The 20676-nt window shown below is 40.3% G+C and overlaps 1 protein-coding gene across 1 annotated transcript in view; it reads left to right on the forward strand.

Annotated features, from left to right (window-relative positions):
- Nucleotides 1-20676, forward strand: part of TAF4B (TATA-box binding protein associated factor 4b) — a 107685-nt gene that overhangs the window by 35245 nt on the left and 51764 nt on the right. The window contains exons 8-11 of the mRNA XM_089518363.1: nucleotides 804-939; nucleotides 3452-3557; nucleotides 12028-12197; nucleotides 16353-16483. Coding sequence (XP_089374489.1) covers nucleotides 804-939; nucleotides 3452-3557; nucleotides 12028-12197; nucleotides 16353-16483 — 543 coding nt within the window. The remainder of the gene's footprint in view (nucleotides 1-803; nucleotides 940-3451; nucleotides 3558-12027; nucleotides 12198-16352; nucleotides 16484-20676) is intronic.

Raw genomic sequence — 20676 nt, forward strand, 5'->3', positions numbered from 1 at the left:
ATGGTGTATGCTCAAGCCCCATTGAAAATAATGGGGTGTGCACGCCAATCATTAGATTTTCCCGTGGCTTCAATGTATGCTGAAAGCTGTGGAAGTGAAGCCTGCGTATGGTGCAGGCTCACTGTATTCAATAGCTGTCTTTAATAAGATTTGTCACTTTAACCATTGCAGTAAAATCCTCTGATTTTATCAGCCAGGTTTCCTGACATGTAATGGCCATATCTTTCCATTTCTGGGTACAGAGTATTGCAATGGCTCTTGAAACAAACACATTCTTCACCATAAATGCTAAACTGAGGGAGCTACACTTGCTTGACACCACTAGAAAGATTAATGAGCTTTTCCATGTCGCCACTATTTGTGTATCTGGTAGGAAGAACACTGAGTAAGAAATTCCATATCTTTCAAATGTATAAGTAGATATTCATTTTACACATGCACACACAAGTGTTTGACATTAAAATAAGGTTATTCCTGTTAGCTTTGCCAGGGAGAGGTGTGTTCATGTCTAAACGTGTAAAACCTACTAATATTATCTCCAAACATAACTGGAGGATGGTGATGAAGTCAGGGAAAACACCTCAAATGTCTATTTTATAATCTCAATGGTTGGGAATCACACAGTCCTCTAGGTGTTGGACTGCAACTTCCAGCTGACTTGGCTAGCATAGCCCAGTGAGGGTTACTGGGAGATGTAGTTTAGTAACATCTGGAGGGCTATGTGATTCTTACTTCTTACTTCAACATTGTGATTCTCTATATCTTAATACTTGTTTTCTCCTATATTTGGACTTTTTCCTCAGATAGTCCAGCAGCCATCAGGTAACATCTTCAAAAAAGTGAGCACATTTCAGCAAGCTTCTGCACTCCCTACTGTGAACAAAGCAAGTGGGAAAATGCCTTTAAATACTGTTATCCATGCTAACCAACTTCCTGCAGGTACAATTGTATTCCTGGGTTGAATGAAGCTATCATGTCAAGCTATGGTTTGTGCTAAGGATCATCATTTGATCTTTTAAATTTACATCATGATTGGTATGAACAGATTATTCACTATGATTTCTCATCTGGTCAAAACTCATGTTTCTGGAAGAGAAGCAGTGATTGCAACCATGGCTAGTTAATTCATGAAAACCTGGCACAAACCATGTCTGCTGGTGTGACCAAAGCTATGTTTTTTGTTTGTATTTTGATGCATTAGACTCCACAGTTTGTCAGTTAAAACATACATTAGTTAAGGTTATAGATTCTTGAACTGGAAGGGACAACCCCAGCTCAATGCAGGCTCTCCAGCTAAAGCATCCCCAGCAGGTAGCTGTCCAGCTTCTTTTTTAAGATGTCCAAAGAAGGAAACCCCATGATCTCTAGGCAATTGATTCCATTGCCAAACTACTCTACCTGTCACAAAGTTCTAATATTCAGTTGGAATCTTCTCTCCTGTAACTTCAAACCTGTAACTCCTGTAACTAGTTCTGCCCTATGGAGCAGCAGAGAATAGGCCTGCCCCCTCCTCTCTTTGACAACCCTTGGGGCATCTAAAGAGTTCTTTAACCATGATTTGGCGCGAAATTGTTGTTTAAATAAGTAAACAGATTTGATGGTATGTAGGAAGATCTTGTAGCACCTTTGAGACTTACTGAAATTGGCAGCATGAGCTTTTGTAGACTTCAGTCTACTTCCTCACATGCATATAGTGGAGTGGAAACCAGGGACAGACATATATATATATATATATATATATATATATATATGCCGTTGGTATGTGAGAATGTCTGAAAATGGCATATATATGTCCCTGGTTTCTACTCCATTATATGCATCTGAGGAAGTAGTCTGAAGTCTATGAAAGCTCATGCTGCCAACTTCATCATTTCATTTAGTCTCAAAGGTGCTCTCTACATACAAGTTTATGGTGGTCAGACATAAAGCAATAAGGTGACATATTGAGAATGATAATTGGAACTTTCCTAGTTAAGGAGTAAACTTTATTGTAGCTATTTTGGACAGAAGCATCCAATAACACTGGACTAGAGCAGTGTTAATTGCAGGAGACTGGTCATGTTTTTTTCTTTTAGTTCTTTTAGTTTCTTCTCTCTTTTAGTTGAGGAAACATATCTTTCTGAATGGAGGGGAAGGTGCTGGCATTCTCTGTCTCTTAAAGAGACCATAAACATTTCAGTGCTACAGCTCAACATCTGTTGGTATGAAAGGGCAGATAAAGGCACTGTGAAGTTCACAAAATGGTATAAAGGGTGGGTGGGTGGCAGGGGCATAGTAGATTTGGTATTGCTAGCTGTGTTTCATACTTTGCTAAATTACTGCCATGACACAGGGTCAACTATGGGGTCATGCAGACCAGCAGTTTGGAGCAGCCTCTGACTGCTCCAGTACAAGTCAGCCCCCCAGTCAGGATCAGTCCCAATCCACACCACTGCTGTGGTCTCCAATTCGGCCACTGGCAGGAGTAGTTTTTTGTTGCTCTTTTTTGTGCCGGCTCTTCTGGGTTTGAGTGCTCTTGGCACGCTCCCCATGCAGCTATTGGCTGCTTTTGGGGTTTGCATCATGTGCATGCCCCACCCCCAAAGTGGCTAGAAGCCTCTTTTTCCTGCTCATTTGTTTCGGGCCCGCATTGCAGTCAGTGCACTTGGTAGAGGAGAACTGCATTTTCACAGTGGGGCTTAGTTTCTTGAATATTGATAGAATGCAATAACCCATTAGTAGAGTGAACATTTGTAGGAAAGACATATGAATCTTGTGCAGTAAATACATGGGTATTGAACTTTCCTACAAATAGTTGTCTGGGAGAATCCTTTGGAGCGGTGTATCTCAAGTGATCTGATGTGAGGGACCAGTATTTTTTCCCTTATGTGTCAGGGACCAGTAACATATTTATCTCCATTGGCTATAGTTGGTTGTTTTTTCCCCCTGGAATCCTGCCAGAGACTGGGAGCTGATGGCTCGCAGACCAGCATCAGTCCATGTAGCACTGAGTAGCACTCAGTTAGTTAAAAGAGAAGAAATGGGCTTGCTGACAGACAATCATTATGAAAGGCTGTGCTGTTTGAATTCTTCCTGCAGTAGAGCAGTCTTTCTTCATAAACCACACTTGAACCTGTCTTGTACAAGTAACAGGTACTAAAAACCAAATACTAAGAGGGATTTTATATGTTTTGTATTTTTAACTTTGTTAGCCGCCCCGATTGTTCTCAGAGGGGCGGGATACAAATAAATTTTATTATTATTTATTATTATTATTAGAAGCACAGTTGCCCATGTCTTGGTAAAATACCCAGATAATGCAAGTGAGAACTGGATGTGTGACCTTGACACAAATATGCTGCTTTCATATTAAAATTGGACACAGTCCTTTCAGATCTCTCTTCTGAGTATGTATTGAATGTCATCTTGGATTTTGCTTTCTGCTTTGGATTGTTTATCCCTGTTTTTTTAGGCTCCATTGTGAAACAAATTACCCTGCCAGGAAACAAAATTCTGTCGCTTCAAGCATCTCCTGTTCAGAGGAATAAAATAAGAGCGAATGGAACAACATCCTTCAGGTAAAAAATAAACAGTCGGAAGTTTGTTTGGCTATAGGGAAGCCTTAGTTTAAAAAAAGAGAGCAAACAGCAACAGAGATGCCTCAATAAATATTTAAGGTTTCTGATATGTGTTCTCACTTCCTTGGTTTCAGTGTTCGAGTGCTAATGAAGGGGAAAAGCCTGAGAATTTTGCCTGACAGCTGTTTCAAATATTAACATTTTGCAGCTTGATTAGGTTTTATGCTCTTCAAGTCCTTGCTTTTATTTAGCTGCTGATAACCCTAGCTGATTCATTCATTCATTTGTTCATTCATATACACAGAGACTTCTTTGCTGTCTTGCTTCTAATTGATTGAATAATTTAATCAACTAACCATATTGATAACATCAATTTAATATAAATCAAATATGCAGATATTACTATAGAAGCATTTTGAATGCATTGAACCATGTGGTCTTAAGTATGTAACTATTCAAATCACTACTATTTCGGTCTTTTATTTTGGTTTTTGTAATAATAGTAAAGTACAGGAATATTTTTTTTCTGACGTGAATAAAATTGAATGAATAAACTGAACAAAATTACTTGAACAAATAGCTAAACCATAAACATTGTGAAAGATGAGTAATTGATTTTATTACAAAACATGCAGAAATATTTATTTATTTATTTATTTATTTATTTATTTATTTATTTATTTAATCAATCTATCTGATTTATAGCCCACCTTTCTCCTTTTGCAGGATCTAGGCAGCCATAATAAAATAAAGTAAAAGCACATTCCAGCTGAAATGGCTGAACATTTAGGGAAAAATGCTGAGTGCCTCCTGCTTTTCACATTCTGTTCTCAATTATTCTAGAATAAAAGTCTTCCACTGTACCTTAACAGATTTAGTTCTAAAATCCTTCCTTGAAAATAATGTAACTCCTTTACTACTTACTTCTCCATACTTTCCAAAGCTTTCTGAGAGTGACACATTTTGTAAGGCCTTACAATAAATACATGCTCCAGCTACTAGATTTAAAATGCCTCCCTCCAGATTAAATTCTTTTGGACATCCCAACAAAGTAAAAGGAAGAGTAGTCTAAAGGTGTGTTTCCTGAATCTTACCAAAGATTAATGAAGACATAAGTTTTGTTTAACAGAATTCAGCTGAAAAAACATTGTTCTAGTTGTCTGTGAATACAATCCGCCCTTCCCTTATGCAGGGGATCCGTTCCAGACCCACCCACCCCCACGTAAGGGGAATTCCGCATATGCTCAAACCCCATTTAAATGAATGAGGCTCTTGCACACAGCAGCGCATGCATGCTATGGGCGCAAATGCCATTACCCCTTATGGGGCACGCTGCCCCTTTTCCCAGCGTGGCTTTCAGTGTATGCTGAAAGCCATGTAAGGCGCGCCCACGTATGATACAGGCACACTGTATAAGGAAAAGAAACCATAGTCTTTCAGAGATAATTGCAGTTGTTGTCCTTTATTTTATTTACATTCCACTTTCTTCTAAGAGACATAGGAAAGTAATGTGTAAAATTTAAAACAAATGCAGATAAAACCTCCCAATAGTAAAAATGTATACAAACTATCAAAAGAGCTAAAAGCAATTCAAAGACATATTCATGAAGAAGCATTAAACAAAAATAGTACAGCACCTTCTTAAAAGCCCTTTCTTCATCAAAAGTCCACAAATACCCACCAAAACAAACTTAAGTTGTCATTTGCCCTGTGAAGGAAACCATGAAGACAGCCAGCCTGACCATCCTAGGAATGGAGTCCCACTGCCTGTTCCCACCAGACATGCTTCCTCTGAAGGCTTAAAAGCCTGAGCAAGCTCACTAATGCATTAGCATGGTCTAGACCAGGGGTAGGCAACCTTTTTGAGCCGGGGGCAGGGTTGCTGTCGCTCAGACAACTGGGGGGCCGAAGCCGGGGGGGGAGCTTCCACCCTCCAGGGGCGGGGCTTTCTCTGCTCCCTTTCCCGACCTCCAGCTGTCTGAGACAGCTAGAAGTGGTGGGGGGGAGGATTGGGAGAGGGGGTGACAGGCGCGCACCTGCTTCTCCTGCCCTTCCTTGGCCCCCAGCTGCCTCTCAGAGACAGCTGAGAACCAGTAAGGGCCCGTGAGGGGCAGGAGCAACAGGCGTGCGGCCCCTGCTCCTGTCCTCGGGGCTTTGCCAGGCCTGAGGTATCCTCCGAAGGACACCTCAGGGCTGCCAAAGCCCTGCGGGGAGAAGGAGGTGTGTGCCTGCCCTCTCCTCCTCAGCCCCTTCCTTCAGCCGAACGGGCTCCAAGGGGCCCTTTTGGCCGAAGGGGACGGCCGAAACCACTATCATTGTTAAAGCAGACCTTTTAGCATTAAAAGCACTGAAAATACACAGAAATGCACTTTGAAAAGTCACACTGTCTCACCTTCAAAAAGAGTGCATGTCTCAGAAACTAACTGATATCATCATCATCATCATCATCATCATCATCATCATCATTGTTAAAACAGAATACTGGAAAAAATGGACTTTAAAAACACATTTAATTAAAATAAATACTGGAAAAATGGACTTTAAAAACACACTTAATTGAAATAAATACTGGAAAAATGCAGTTTAAAAACACAATTAAAATAAATACTGGAAAAATGCAGTTTAAAAACACACTTAATTAAAATAAATACTGGAAAAAATGCAGTTTAAAAAACACACTTAATTAAAATAAATACTGGAAAAATGCAGTTTAAAAACACACTTAATTAAAATAAATACTGTAAATGGGCACCCACCTCCTCCTCTTCATCCTCCTCCTCCTCCTCTTCATCCTCCTCCTCCCTGGTGCCAAAAAAGGGCAAAGGAAATGGCTCTTTCCTTTGCCCTCTGGCTGCAGCCCGGCCCAACAGAGGAGGAGCTCCTCCTCTGGAGCCTGGCTGGCCAATGGGGGCAGACTGGGGCTGGAACAGCCCCGCCCCCTGCCAGCCCTCACAGGCTCTGGCGGGCTGTTCAGCCCCAGCTTCAGGAGGAGGAAGTCCTCCTCATTAGCCCTGCGCGTGGCCCTGCAAGGGCGCACGCAGGGCCAGCGGAAGTGCCCGCGGCCCAACACGGAGGAGGAGGAGGTAGGTGGGCCGCAGAGGAGGGGGAAGAGGGCGGACTGTGCAGCCACGCAGCGCCCAAAAAAAGGAGGTGGGGGAGGAGGAGGTGGGTGGCTGCTGCGGAAGCATGCGGCGGCGGAGGAGGAGGAGGAGCGCCGCCCGGCCCACAGCCAAGGCAAATCCGGGCCCCAAGCAGGGAATTGGCGTGGCAGCGGCGGCGGATGCAGGACCGTGCTGGGGCCGGTCCTGCCACCTCGCTGGGCCGGATGTGGCCCGCGGGCCGGGGGTTGCTGACCCCTGGTCTAGACCAAAGGTAAACAAACAAACAAACAAACAAACAAAAACCCTAGTCATCCAGATGTTACTGGACTGAACCTGCCTGGGCTCTAATTAGCAAAACCAATGGTGAAGATTGCTGGGAGTTATAATCCAGCAATATCTGGACAACTTGCATTACCCAGCTTTAGTTTAGAGAATTGATAGGGGAGAAGAGTAGTTAATTGGTTGGTCTAAGTTAACACCCTTCTCTTAGCTTGCATACAAACTGGCTGTAACATTATTCTGCCCCTTCATGTGTTGAGCCCCAGCCTTGCTCCTTTAACTAGTGCTACATTGTCTGTTTTAACTGTACCAAACAATAGCAAAAAGTCCATGCTATGTACAAGATTTTTGTGTTGTTGGGAAGAGATAGAGAATGAAGCATTCTTGTAAAGCATTCAAAAAATTTAGACCACCACTTTACTTACTCAGTTTTTACTTAAACTTAAACATATAAAAGCATGCGAAGGGATCTTGCAGCACCTTTGAGGCTAACAGAAAGAAAGAAGCTGATAGCATGAGTTTTCGTAGGTCATGCATCTGAGGAAGTAGACTCTAGTTTATAAAAGCTCATGCTAACAGCTTCTTTCTTTCAATTAGTCTCAAGGTGTTATAAGATATCTTTGCATACTGATTTTTCAGACTAACATGGTTGTTTCTTTGAATTCTACTAGCATATAAAAGTATATTGCATATATTTAATACCTTTGATAAAAATATTTCATATAAATGCATTCTGAATTTATATGAAATGCTTTTCTAAAAGTTTCAAAATATATATATTTAATATAAGGAATATATTTTATGTAAAATACTTTCAGTTGGATCTATCAATTGGTACTGATGTCAATTGGCCATCTTTCATGCGACAGACAGTACTTATGTGTATTATTGCATCTACAGATAGATGATCTTGTACATTATAATGGTGTTAGAGGAACTGCTTCTGTAGTGCTAGTATTCGCCTCTATTCCAGTCCCAGGAAATAGTCAGGAAATCTTTCATGCTCTGAACAGGCAAGTTAGATATGCTGTTTTAACTGTGGTGAAAGATGATTCTGCTCAAATAACTGCAGCTAAATTACAGCAAAAGATCCAGCACTCTGAACAGTTAACAGCTGGTGTTTTAACAAAGGCTTGCCATAGAAATGCACTGAAAAGTAATGGTGTTGATAATTCATGTTCTTTAGGAAGAAAATATTTTACCACCTCTGTCTGTGACTTCTAACTAGAGAAGCTATTTTTGTTTGTTGTTGTTAAGTGCCGTCACATTGACCCCAACTCATAGTGACCCTGTGGATGAGACATCTCCGAGTCTCCCCTATCCTCCACTGCTTAGATCCTGTAAATTCAGGCCCATAATCTCCCTGATTGAGCCTATTCATCTGGCATGTGGTCTTCCTTTCTACTTTCCTCTACCTTTCCTAACATTATTGTCTTTTCAAATAAGTCTTCTCATAATAATAATGATAATAATAATAGTATTTATTTATATTCCACTTTTTCTCAAAGGAATCAAAGCGGATTACAGTAATAAAATAACATACCATTTAAGAAATACAATTAAAATCCCCAAACCCCCAACCCTCCTGCCAATTATAAAAACATTAATTAACCCCTAAAAAGCTATTAAATGACAAGAAAATTTAAAACATTCCAACACTAATACAGTAAAAAAGTTTTTGGGGGGGAGATTTGGGCAAGAAATGGGTTGTTTTCTGAAGGGGAGCGGGGAGGGCAGATGCGATCATATCAATAACAATTTCCATGACACTAATGATGGCAAGGGTACGGGTAAGGGGAGGCAAGTCAGTAGATCTAATCTAATCGGAAAAGGCCTGCCGGAAGAGATCCTTCTTAATAGCCTTCTTAAAGGCTTCCAAGGTGGTAATGTGACGGATCTCGTCTGGCAGGTCATTCCAGAACCTGGGATGTGACCAAAGTACGACAGCCTAAATTTTATCATCTTGGCTTCCGGGAAGAGTTCGGGCTTGATTTGTCTTTTTGGCAGTTTGTGGTATTCTCAGCACTCTTCTCCAGCACCACATCTCAAATAAGTTGATTTTCTTTTTATCTACTTTCTTCACTGTCCAGATCTCGCATCCATACATGGTGATAAGGAATGCCTTGGCTTAGACGATTCTAACCTAATGCTCAGTTGTATATTTTGGCACTTTAGGCACTTATTCTGTTCTTTCATAGCTGCCCTTCCATTCCTAGTCTTCTTCTGATTTCTTGACAGCAGTCTCCCATTCTGTCCATGTTTGATCCAAGGTAAAGGGAATCCTTGACTATTTCAATTTCCTCATTGTCCTACTTGCAAAATACTATAGTAGTGGAGGTGGGGAATGTTTATGCAACCCCACCCCCTCCAGTCTATAGTTTGGCACACACCCAGCCAGCAGTAGCATTTTGATCACACCGGAGACTGAAAGGGAAGTCTAATTTGATGGAGGTTAGCTCTTTGTATTGCCTGTGAAGCATATAAAGAGTCTGTGGGGCTAACTCACATATTGCTGTTGTGAAATTTAACGTGGGGATGAATTGAACATCTCCATTTGGTTTCTTCCAGATCTTAGAAATAAGAAGTATTGACTGCAACTTAAGTATTTTCAGTTTAAGTACCCTCTGGAGTACTGTGATTAATTCTCTGTGGTGTATGCTCTTTAGAAAATTAAGATGCCCCAAAATATGTGAAGTAGCTTTGATTCTGATGTGCATCTGGATAATACTGGATAATGTTATTGCAAAGCTGTTTAAGGTATAAGAGAAGACAATGGAGTCAAATGAATAAAATAGCTGCTTAACATCTGATAGCACTATCTACCTAATGCTACATTAAATTTAAATTGCACCATGCAGATTTTGATTAGCAGCCTTTGGCTGACATCCCACAGGCTGTAGTTCAAGCCTATCCTTATTTTTAGAACAATGAAGTAATTAAAATGGAATTAAATGTATCTGGCCAGTGTTTGAACAGCAGAGGGTGCTGAAGGCTTGCTCAGTTTATATGATTTCTTGTTTGATAACATACTAAATGAGATGCATGAAATTGGAAGACCAGAAGGATCTTTCTGTCGATTCCATTCAAAGATATGATTAGATCATACTTGAAGACATGCGAAGAAGTTAAATTGTTAAGAAGCCTAAGTAGAGAAGAGGCTTCTGTAATGTGTGGAATATGTTAGATGACCCCACATGAATTCTTTGTGCCGGTAATTTATAAACACCAACGAGCAAAATATCTGTGTTGCCAATCTGAAACAGAATAATAGAAATATTTTTTAAAAAGTAATACCTGAATACTTTGGTCTTCTTTTTTGTTTTATGCACTGTGACACCCTAAGATCCTGAACATCTTATGCTACTCTACTTGTGCATTTTATTGGGGGTTTCCATTTCCTTGAATGAATCCCAGACATAAGCAGAACATTATAGGAATACCTTCACGCTTAATTACCAAAAGAAGTATCTTTTCTTCTTGTCCCCCATCAAATGCTGTGCTTGCTCATCTGTTCTCTTAAGTTCTCTTAAGTGGTGCACCCATGATGCACCATGTTGCTGTTAAGGCATTGAAGGAAGTTTTGGAGACCATTGGCCAATCTAGCCAGGGTTTCTGGGCTAGTAATAAGAACTGAATGTTAAATCTTAGATAAAATGTGGGAATAAACGCATTTGGCCTTGATTGATAACATGAAGTCACTTGACTGTTAAAGTTCATCAAATGTTTCTAGGGAAAGCAGTGTTAACAGCCTTAATGGACTTCCTAAGTAATATATAAGTTGGTGGAAGAATTTGATACAAGTTTATGGAAAGTTCTAGAAGTTAGATCTGCTACTTTTGTATTTTTATAGCAAAATGTTGGTAGATCTGTTTGTTCTAAAACTCTATCTGGATACTTATTTAAAAACTCTCTCCTGATGGGCACTGAAACTTTGTTTATGCATCATCCTTTACTACGCTTTTCCAAAACAGAATAGATTTGAGCAAATGTGCCCTGGTGCTTTGAATTCCCTGTTTTCTATTCTAATGTATAATGATAGAAATGGAGAATGTCTATTTAGCAGTACTCCAAATGATTAGTGGTACATTTTTCAAAAATCCAAGCTGCTGTTGTGCTTTTTATTGTATTTTCATATGTACTGTATTCGTATAAGATGCATTTTGAGAGCAGCATAGCTCAAAAATCTGTTTCAACATCTTTAAACAGTGGTGGTAGGCACAACTGTCTGCCACTATTAAGTTTGCACCTCATTTCTGACTAGGCTAACATTTATGCACAATGCATGTAGATAAAACTGTATCTGGACACGCCTTTTCACTCAAATTTTCAGTTAGAGGAAGTAGAGTTAAACAGAAATGGATGAGGTCAAGAGTTAATTTGTTCTTTCCAGTCACTACTCGACTTTATCAAATAGCCTTAGCGTCAGTTTCTTCCTTAGCAGGATTTCAGATGACATCTTCTCTCACTCATGTTAGATCTCTTTATGTTCTTAATTTGTTTTTATAGTCAAGAGGGAGGGAGGAATACCAAAGTCAAAAGGTTTACCTAAATGTTCATTTAGTGAGTACAGCTCAGAGAAGTGAAGTAACAGTTTGAAGTGCACCTACAGTTCCATTGGTAAATGTAGTTACTGTATATACTCACGTGTACAAGTCTAGAAATTTAGGTCAAAAAATTGATCCGAAAAAACTGACTCGACTTATCCATGGGTCAGTGTAAGTACTGTATCTTAACTCTTATTTAAAAGAAAAAAAAACATCTCCTGGTGAAAAGCAGGAGTATAACATGTGAAGTACTGACGCCCTCTACTCTCTCATCCATTCAGTCCTAAGAGTAAGCACAAAGAGTTATGTCTTCTGGAATTTTCTAAGTTCTTTGACATTGTTTCGCTTTGCCTCATCCTTTAGATCCTTTGCTATATGCCCCTAAGTTTTACCCTCGACTTATCCATGGGTCATAGCAAAATCCATAATTTTAGCCTCAAATGTTGCCCTCGACTTATACATGAGGTTGACTTATAGTTGAGTATATACGGAATTTTTGTCTTACTGCAATACATAATATAAGAGAAGTTGGGTTTTTTTTGGAAGGGATGAAGATGATATCAATGATGTGGCTTCCATGGCTGGAGTCAACTTGAATGAAGAGAGCGCATGCATATTGGCAACAAATTCTGAAGCAGTTGGTGTAGTTATCCGATCTTGTCCTGAGGAACTGCTCCTTTCTTCAGATGCACTGCAGAAGAAGATCTTAGAAATAGGTGAGAAATTTAAATTTAGAGTTCATAACATGGGCTGCATATATATATTAGCCTTGATACTCCTTTCCCTGAATGTACTGTCATCACTCCATACTGAACACCAAGTCTTGCTTGAAGTTAAACAGTCCAGTTAAAGTGGTGAACTAATTGCTGTCTTACTCCTGTTGTAAATTAGATCTTCTTAACATACAGTTTTAGTCTTAGAAACTGGAGACTATTAATTTCAGGTCAATTTAGCTGATGCTTCACCTCGACATATTCTAGTTCCTGGAATCAAAATGTAGTCAACATTTTATTTATTTATTTATTTCCCACTCTTTTCCCAGGAATGGGCTCAAATATGTGCAGGTGGACACTTTGAAACTTGTCCAAGATCTTTTAAAGCTTCACATTTAGTCTGATAGTGAATTTATATTTAGTACTAAGAATAGTCATCTAGGAACTTCAGTCAGATAGTACAATTTGGGCCCTCTGAGCTCAGAAGTTAGCACCTGCTGATGCACTGAATAGTGTTGTTACTTCAGGACTTGGTCAGCAAATGAATCGGGACCAATAAGTGCAAGAAATGTCCTGCATCTGGGCTTGCTAGCATTACTGCATCCTTGTTGGTCCTCCTTTGAGAGAACACCGGCTCTCTACAGTATGTTTCAGTTTGGGAAAGATGTAATGCTATACCTCTGCATATCTGTTTTCAATGATAGGTTAGGGAGCCTTGTAGACAAAGCCATTTGCAAAACACTTACTGGTGAATTGTGCACTATGTTGGAGAAGGCCAGAAGTGCTAGGAGTCAATGACATCAACCCTCTGGGACCATCTCCCCAAGAATTATTTTTAGGAAAGATGAGGTGGTAATGGTTGGCATAGAAGTGGTCAGCAGCCATCAGACTATGCAACAAAAGGTGTCTCTATACTGACTGACAGTGGTATTTAATGCCCTGCTTCTGACTTGACAAATTCTTGTATTTTCTATAGTATGGCAGGTGTTTCTAAGTGGTTTTCCTCCACAACATCTCTTTTGTCTGGCAGGCCAACTTTTTTCATCATGAGGTGGAAGAGAAGCAAATTCTGGATAAGTTGCACACTGAGGAAGTCTGTTTCAAAAGGTTGACAAAGAAATTGGCAATCATTCCATTAAACTATAGAGAGCTAACTTCACTATTCTGGGCAGGTGGTGGGAAGGTTTTGGGGACAGTAATTTACAGGTTTGGGGAGAATATGAGAAGTGAGCTTAGATTAGTGTGGGCAACTTTGGGAGGCTGAGGGGGTCACATTAGCTCTTCAGTAGACTGGAGGGCTGCAGCCTCCCTGCCCTCCCAACAAAAATACAATCCCCCCATGCCCCCAAATGTCCTATAGGGGGATGGGGTATCTTTGCCATGTTTTGGGCCTCCTCAGTCATATTGTGGGGGACTTTTTAGTAATTGGAAGTCATTCCCTGTATAAATCATATTTTAGAAGAAACTCTCCATGCCTAAAAGTGCCTAGGGCCCCAAAAACAAGAGCCCAGGGGGCATTTGGGGGCACTAGTGCAATTGGCAGTGATGCAGCCTCATTGTCCCTTCCTCCTCCATTCCCTCCCTTTTTAAACTCCCCCCCCCCCCCCCGCCGCAAACTTCTTTCGGCTATTTTGGAGCTCTAGAGCCATGAACAAAATTTTAGAAATTGTGTTAAGAGCGGATCAGGGCTGCAGAGCTCCAAAATGCTGTGGAAAAAGTTGGATTAAAAAAAAACACTGAAAAGGCATGCTGGGCAAGGCATAAGAGAGGGAGGGAGGGGTTAAAGGAGAAGAAAGGAACACGATGCCAGCAGCAGCCCCGTCACGCTAAAGAAAGAAGTGTGATGGTGGCTCCTATTTTTCGTGCAGGACTACAGTGTAAAAGGGGCTGGTATGATAAAGGCCATAAATGACCCTGTGGACTGCATGTGGCCTGTGGGCCACATTTTGCCTACACTGTCTAAGATGGTCAGGATTCATCTAGTAACAAGATCTTCAGTGTAGATTATCTGCCACTCCCAAATTATGGAATGGCCTGCTGGAGGAGATCTGACATATTAGTAACCTTGATGGCTTTAAAAAGGCTGTCAAGACAGATCTTTTTCAATAGGCCTTCCCTGAATAATCGACTTAGTTGCCCCATGGATATGGACAATCCTAGTGACTACCTCATGATGTCCTGTTTTCCTGTTTGTGATTGTTTTAATGGTTTTAATTATATTTATGATAGTTATTGTTATGTTGTAATTATTATGTTGATTTAGTTTAAGGAGGGAGAGGATAGTGGGATTTATTTTATTGTATGGATTTTATTGATGTAAGCTGCCTCGATCTTGTTGGAGAGGCGTGGTAGAAATAAATAAAATTAATAATATTATTGTTATTGTTATGATTGTCATGACCTATAAAGCCCTATATGGTATGGTTCCAGACTGTCTGAAAGATGGTACAGCTCTGTATTTCCCTGCCAAATTTTAATATCTTCAGGGGAAGGCTTTCACTTAGTCCTACCATCATCATCACATGTGTATTTGGTGTGCCTCTTCTACACTATGGAATTCCCTTCTTCAGGAGGGCAGGGAATCGTCTAACTAAAAGATTGTATGTACAGCGCTGTGTAAATTTACAGCGCTTCATAAATAAAGGTTAATAATAATAATAATAAGGAGGCTGGCTCAGCCCTCTCCACTGTTCTTCTGCTGGCAGCTTCAATAAGCTTCAACTTTTAATTGGTTGTGCAGAGGAGTTTGTCAGTAGGGTGTACTGATCTTTTACCTTTATGTTTTAAACTTGTTATAAAATGCCTTTAAATTACACTTAAATTAATTTTTAATGCGATTATCTACTTTAGTTTTTAAAAACTTTTGTATTCATTGTTTTAGATATATTCCATCTTTAAATTATACTGTAAGCTGCCTTGGGTCCCATTTTGGGAGAAAGGCAGGCTGTAAATTAAATAATAAACAAACAAACAAATAAACAACAGAATGTATGTACTAAGCAACTGTTGAACCTGATATACAAAATCCAATCCTTGAATCGACAAACAGCACTATCTAAATCTGACACTTAACTAGCAAAGAACACATGGCAGTAACTTAATGCAAGACAACAGTTTTTTGTTAAATAGTGGCTTGTCTGTTTGTTCTTACAGTAGAAATCAGGAGCCACACATGTCCATTTTGAATGTACATTTTATTCTTGATGTAAAATTAGATACCTTTTATGCATCAACATACATTTTGTGATCTTCAGTCATCATGTGTCACTGGGTATGGGTTTAAGTCACTTGCTGCTGTAACACTGAATTGGATATTCACTCTTAACTTCACTAAGCCTGTGCTGATGGAGGTCAGTTGTCAACCAGAAAAAAACTTTCATTAGTGTATTTGCAACTTAAGGGCATTGCAGAGGTGATGCATAGTCTTAGCACAGGGTTCAAGGAGCTTCACTAAAAGCAAATGGCCTTAGTGTTATTGGAGTGAAAATACCAGAGAGAGGTAGGAGGGAGGATGGTGAGGAAGAAAGGGCAAAATCAGAGCTCGTCTAGCCAAGTTGAAGAGATAGTGATAGAGAGGGAAGGGGAATGCTTTAGGTACCTAATTGAGTTAGTTATTTTCCAAGCAATTCTCTTGGAAGTGGGGGGGTCATCTTGCCTTCTGTTGTTGGGGTGGCTGGGATACAGAAAGGGTTCGGACTAAGATGCCTGGAGTATGTTACAAAAACTATCTCTGTCCATTAACATGTCAGGATTTAACAAGCACCGTGTCAAACAGGGCAAAATGTAATTCTCTATTTCTTAATTACTGAAATTAACAGAATATGGCACTAATTTCTACAGCTACTGCTTCTCTGCTTCTCCAAACCACAAGGCTTGATTTCTGTATTCTTATTAACTTTGTCCTATAAATGACCTTGCAAAGAGAGTGATTCTAGAGGCTAAGTGAAACAATGTCTATTTTCTGAAGCTGTGGGCTAGGTTTTATTAATGTAATGTCTAAGATCTTTGAAGTTGTGACTTTACCAGGAAAATCACAATCTCCCAAACCTTTATTCATAATGGGTATGACTTCCAGGGGGAACAGAATACCTGCTGTGCTAATTATTTCAATTATCAGCTAGTACTAAAACACGTAATGGATTTTTTCTGCCTCCGCAGGTAAAAGACATGGCATTACGGAAGTTAATTCTGATGTTCTGAACTTGATCTCCTATGCTACACAGGGAAGATTAAGAGGGCTTCTGGAGAAACTAACTGTAATTGCTCAACATCGCATGATGACCTATAAGGTAAAAATCTTCTTGAGTTTCTTGGTCTGAATGGTATTCTGTTAAGTGGTATTGTAAAGTAATGGTTAAACTGGGATCATGCATCAAGTCCAGCATGAAGAATGATAATATTTAGGCACAGTAATGTCTTGGTTGTTAGATTGTACAAAACCCTAGCTTGACTGTAAGAATAAATAGATGATAACTGCAAGGAGAACATATACTGGCAACTTTTTTTCTTGCATGTGTAGAGGAGGGTACAGAACATGTATAGTAACAAGTGGCTTTTAGCTTGTGCAATCTAGAGAAGATTTGGTCATGTGGAGTCTGAACATAGCCTATGACTAAAACTTGAACAGGTATCATTCTTAAAAATACTTCCCAGTTTGAGTGTTTTTACAACCACACTGTCTCATCTAATGTTTTTCCATATATCAGCAGTTTTGAAAATCTAATACAGGAAGGAGGGAGTTTAGACTTTGGGGCATCTTTTTGCTATTGCGTGCTTTCAAGTCATTTCTGACCTATGGTCAACCTAAGGCAAACCCATTATGGGATTTTCATGGCAGGATTTGTTCAGAAAGGCTTTTCTTTTGCCTTCCTCTGAGGCTCAGAGAGTTGCCCTAGGTCACCCAGTGGGTTTCCGTGGCTAAATGGGGATTCATATCCTGGTCTCCCAGAGTCTTAGACTAACATTCAGACTGCTACACCATGCTGGTCTAAGTTTAAAGAGGGGCATGTAAAATTCCAGTATAGCATAGTAGTTTGAGCATTGGACTCTGACTCTGGAGAAGGCAATGGCAAATTTTCTCTGAACAAATCTTGCCAAGAAAATCCCATGATAGGTTTGTCTTAGGGATGCCATAAGTCGGAAACCACTTGAACGCACACAATACACACATTTAAAATTCTTAGCCAAAGAGCTCTAGTGCCTCACCAAGTTGCCTACAGATTCCATAGGATGCAGCTTTGGCATGGTGCTAAAACTATGTAACCTGAAACGTCCCCAGGGATTTCTTTTCCATGACTGAGTGGGAATTCAAACTGGTTTCCATAGCCGTAGTCCAACGCTCAAGCTACTACACCATGCTGGCTCTCTTTGGCCCCTTTTGGCTTTATCAGGTCTGCCAAGTAAAAACAGATGCAAATTAGTGGCTCAAGCACATAGCCAATTATCTACTCTCCCTTAAGAACTTCATACCAGGATGACTTTTATACAGAGATGTACATTTGAATTACTAGAGATCAGGGATTCCAATGGTTTGATTTAGTTCTAAAAATGGCAATTCAGCTCTTCAGAGTTAGGTACAGTATCTTTATCTATCTCAGATTTTCTTTCCATCTGTCTCAAATGCTATAATTTTAAAAATCTGACTAAAATTTTATAGTTGGGGTGGGAGATGAATGTATGGAAATGATACTTTTCTAAAGTTCTCATCTTTACATGTAGAAAAAATTGCATTTTTTTAATTCAAGAGTTGGCCAAGGAGCTTCACTCTGGAGGCCAACGTTCTGCCCACCCCTGCTGCATGCCAATGATGGGAACCCCATGGCCTTTGTGATGTTGTTGGACTGTTTTCATCAACCTTGATCATTCACCATGCTGACTGGGGCTGATGGGGGGGGGGGGTTTAAAGTTGAGTAGCATCTAGAGCAGTACAGGTTTCCCAACTCTACTTCATAAAATGTCACGTGTCAGACTCTCTGACCATTTGAGAACAGGTTAAATATTGCCAGATTTCAACCAGGAAAACATTCACAAATGGACATAAATGGAACATTAGGAATGGAAATACACAAAAGCCAGTTGCAGATACTTCAGTCTTACGCATTCCATCTTTAGGAACCATCCTTCCTCCTACCTTTGTCCCCTAAAGACCATACTTAAAACTGAACTTGTCACCTCATTTCCATACCCACAAGGTTTTTACTTTCAATTGACACTCACACACAGCCAGTTTATATAGGTGGACTCTGTCTGAATTCTCCATTCCATCCTATGCATCTAAGGAAGTAGGATCAAGTGCGCAAAAGCTCATGCTACCAGCTTCTTTCTTTAGTTAGTCTCAAAGGTGCTACTGTATCCCTTTGCATACTGATATATTTTCTTAAACCATCTGACATGCAGGAGGAAGTGCAGACCTGTTTTTTCTGACTTATCTCCTTTCCTTCCTTGGCATAGTTGATGAAATCCACAGGGGAGGGGGGCAGTGAGGGGATGGCTCTTGTTACCTAAATTCCAGGGGGTCCCAAGAGGGCACTCACAAATTGATTTAAATGGGGAAATTAGTTTAGCTCAATAGGAAGCAGAAAGAAGGCTTTGGTAATTAAAGCCAGGATCTAAGCCTTTGTATGGTGATACGGTGGCTCAGGTGGTTAAGATGCTGATTCTGTTGATTGTAAGATCAGCACATTGGCAGTTTGAGACCAGGGTGCTGCATGATGGGGTGAGCTCCCATCACTAGTCCCAGTTTCTGCCAATCTAACAGTCTGAAAGCATGCAAATGCAAGTAGATAAATACTTGGTGGGAAGGTAAACAGTGTTATGTGCAGTCATGCTGGCCCCAGGATCACAGAGTAGTCTCTGACAATGCTGGCTCTTCGGCTTAGTAATGGAGATGACCATTGCCCCCTATGGTCGGACATGACTTGACAACCTTATCAACGGGGAATACCTTTACCTTTAAGCCTTTGTATACCAGTTCCAGACCCAGAGAACTCCAGAGGCAGGACTAAATCAATTTAGTTTATTAACAAATAAAAAGGGAAATTGCCACACAAGTACACAGTCTCTCACACTCACACACATAAGAAATAACAATACAAAGTCAGTAAAAGATAGCAAGTTGCAGGGTTGTAAAGAGGCACTACTATACCAGTCCTGGAGTGTAGCTCCAATTGCAGGGTTACCAGAATGAGGATGGCTTAATAGCTGCCTTCAATACATGGGATGGCTGGCTATTGAGATGCCCAGTTGAAAATGAACAGATGTTCTATATGGCTTCAAACTAAACCAATGTGCTGCTGTCTAGGTACATGTATTTATAGCAAGAAATGGGTCCTGAGAGCAGTGTTTCAGGAGTTAAATGTTTTTTCCTAGAGTAAAATGACTTTTCCAAGAGAGATGAATGAAGTTAAGCAAGAATGAATGGACAATCACCATAAATATCTTCAGGAGAAGAAAGTTTCATTCCCAGAAGGAAAGTCCCTTTGTCTGTTGTTTGTAGACAGTTTCCAAGTCCAGCTCTCCCACCATCACTTTCCTTAGTGAAGGAATTATGCTGATTTTGATCTTGAGCGATCTCAGCCAAGTGTCTTTGGCCTCTCCCATGCTGAGCCATCTGGATGGCCTAATATGGTATGACTGGTTTCCTATGCTGGAGAGCTCCATTGCAGCTACCTGCCTGCAACATCCCCTTTTTATATTAATTTGATATCAGAGGTCGAAGAGGGCTGACTGAGGATCCTGGGGTAACAATGTTTTTTCTCTCTGAGAAATTCTGGAAGATTTATGCCTAACAATGCAATTTTAAATGGCACAGTGCAAAATCTTAATTTGCTTCAGCTGCTAAAATACAAATATAACATGTTGGAAGATTAGAATTTATAATTATTTTAACAAATTATTGGAGCATTTACAAGTAGTTGTGATTGCTTTCCAAAGGCTTTGTTAGTTGTATCAGTACTATTTGAAATCTAAAGAATTCAGTCAGGGCACTGCACACCTGATACTGCACCTGTCCTGGGTACAGTCAGACCTCTGTATCCATGGGGATCTGTTCCAACCCCCTTCCCCGTGAACAGCAAAATCCACAGATGCTCAAGCCTGCCTTGTCTCCAGTGCATACAGCTGCACTGCCATTGGGGACAATGAAACTTAAAGGTGGCATGGCAGTATGCACTCACTGCCACAGGACAATGGAGCTTGTCCCTAATGGCATCACGGCCCTGTGCATGCGCCACCATTGGGGACAACAGAGGCTTGTCGTCCACTTCAATCCACAGACGTTAGGTCCATGCATACCGAGGTCCAACTATATTTTCTCAGTGACTGTGTGCTTGCAAATATTTGCAAGGTAGATGCTACACAAAAATGTTTAAATGTGCAAATGTCATAAATTTAAAAATGCCACTTCACCAAATACTGAACCAGTATTGTTCAGGAAAGTACGAAATATCAGCACCTCAGATTAGTACAAAACAATCATCTGAAA

This window comes from Sceloporus occidentalis, unplaced genomic scaffold, assembly GCF_023333645.1.
Source record: "Sceloporus occidentalis isolate IW3139 unplaced genomic scaffold, rSceOcc1.0.p SCAF_3, whole genome shotgun sequence".
Taxonomy (NCBI): domain Eukaryota; kingdom Metazoa; phylum Chordata; class Lepidosauria; order Squamata; family Phrynosomatidae; genus Sceloporus; species Sceloporus occidentalis.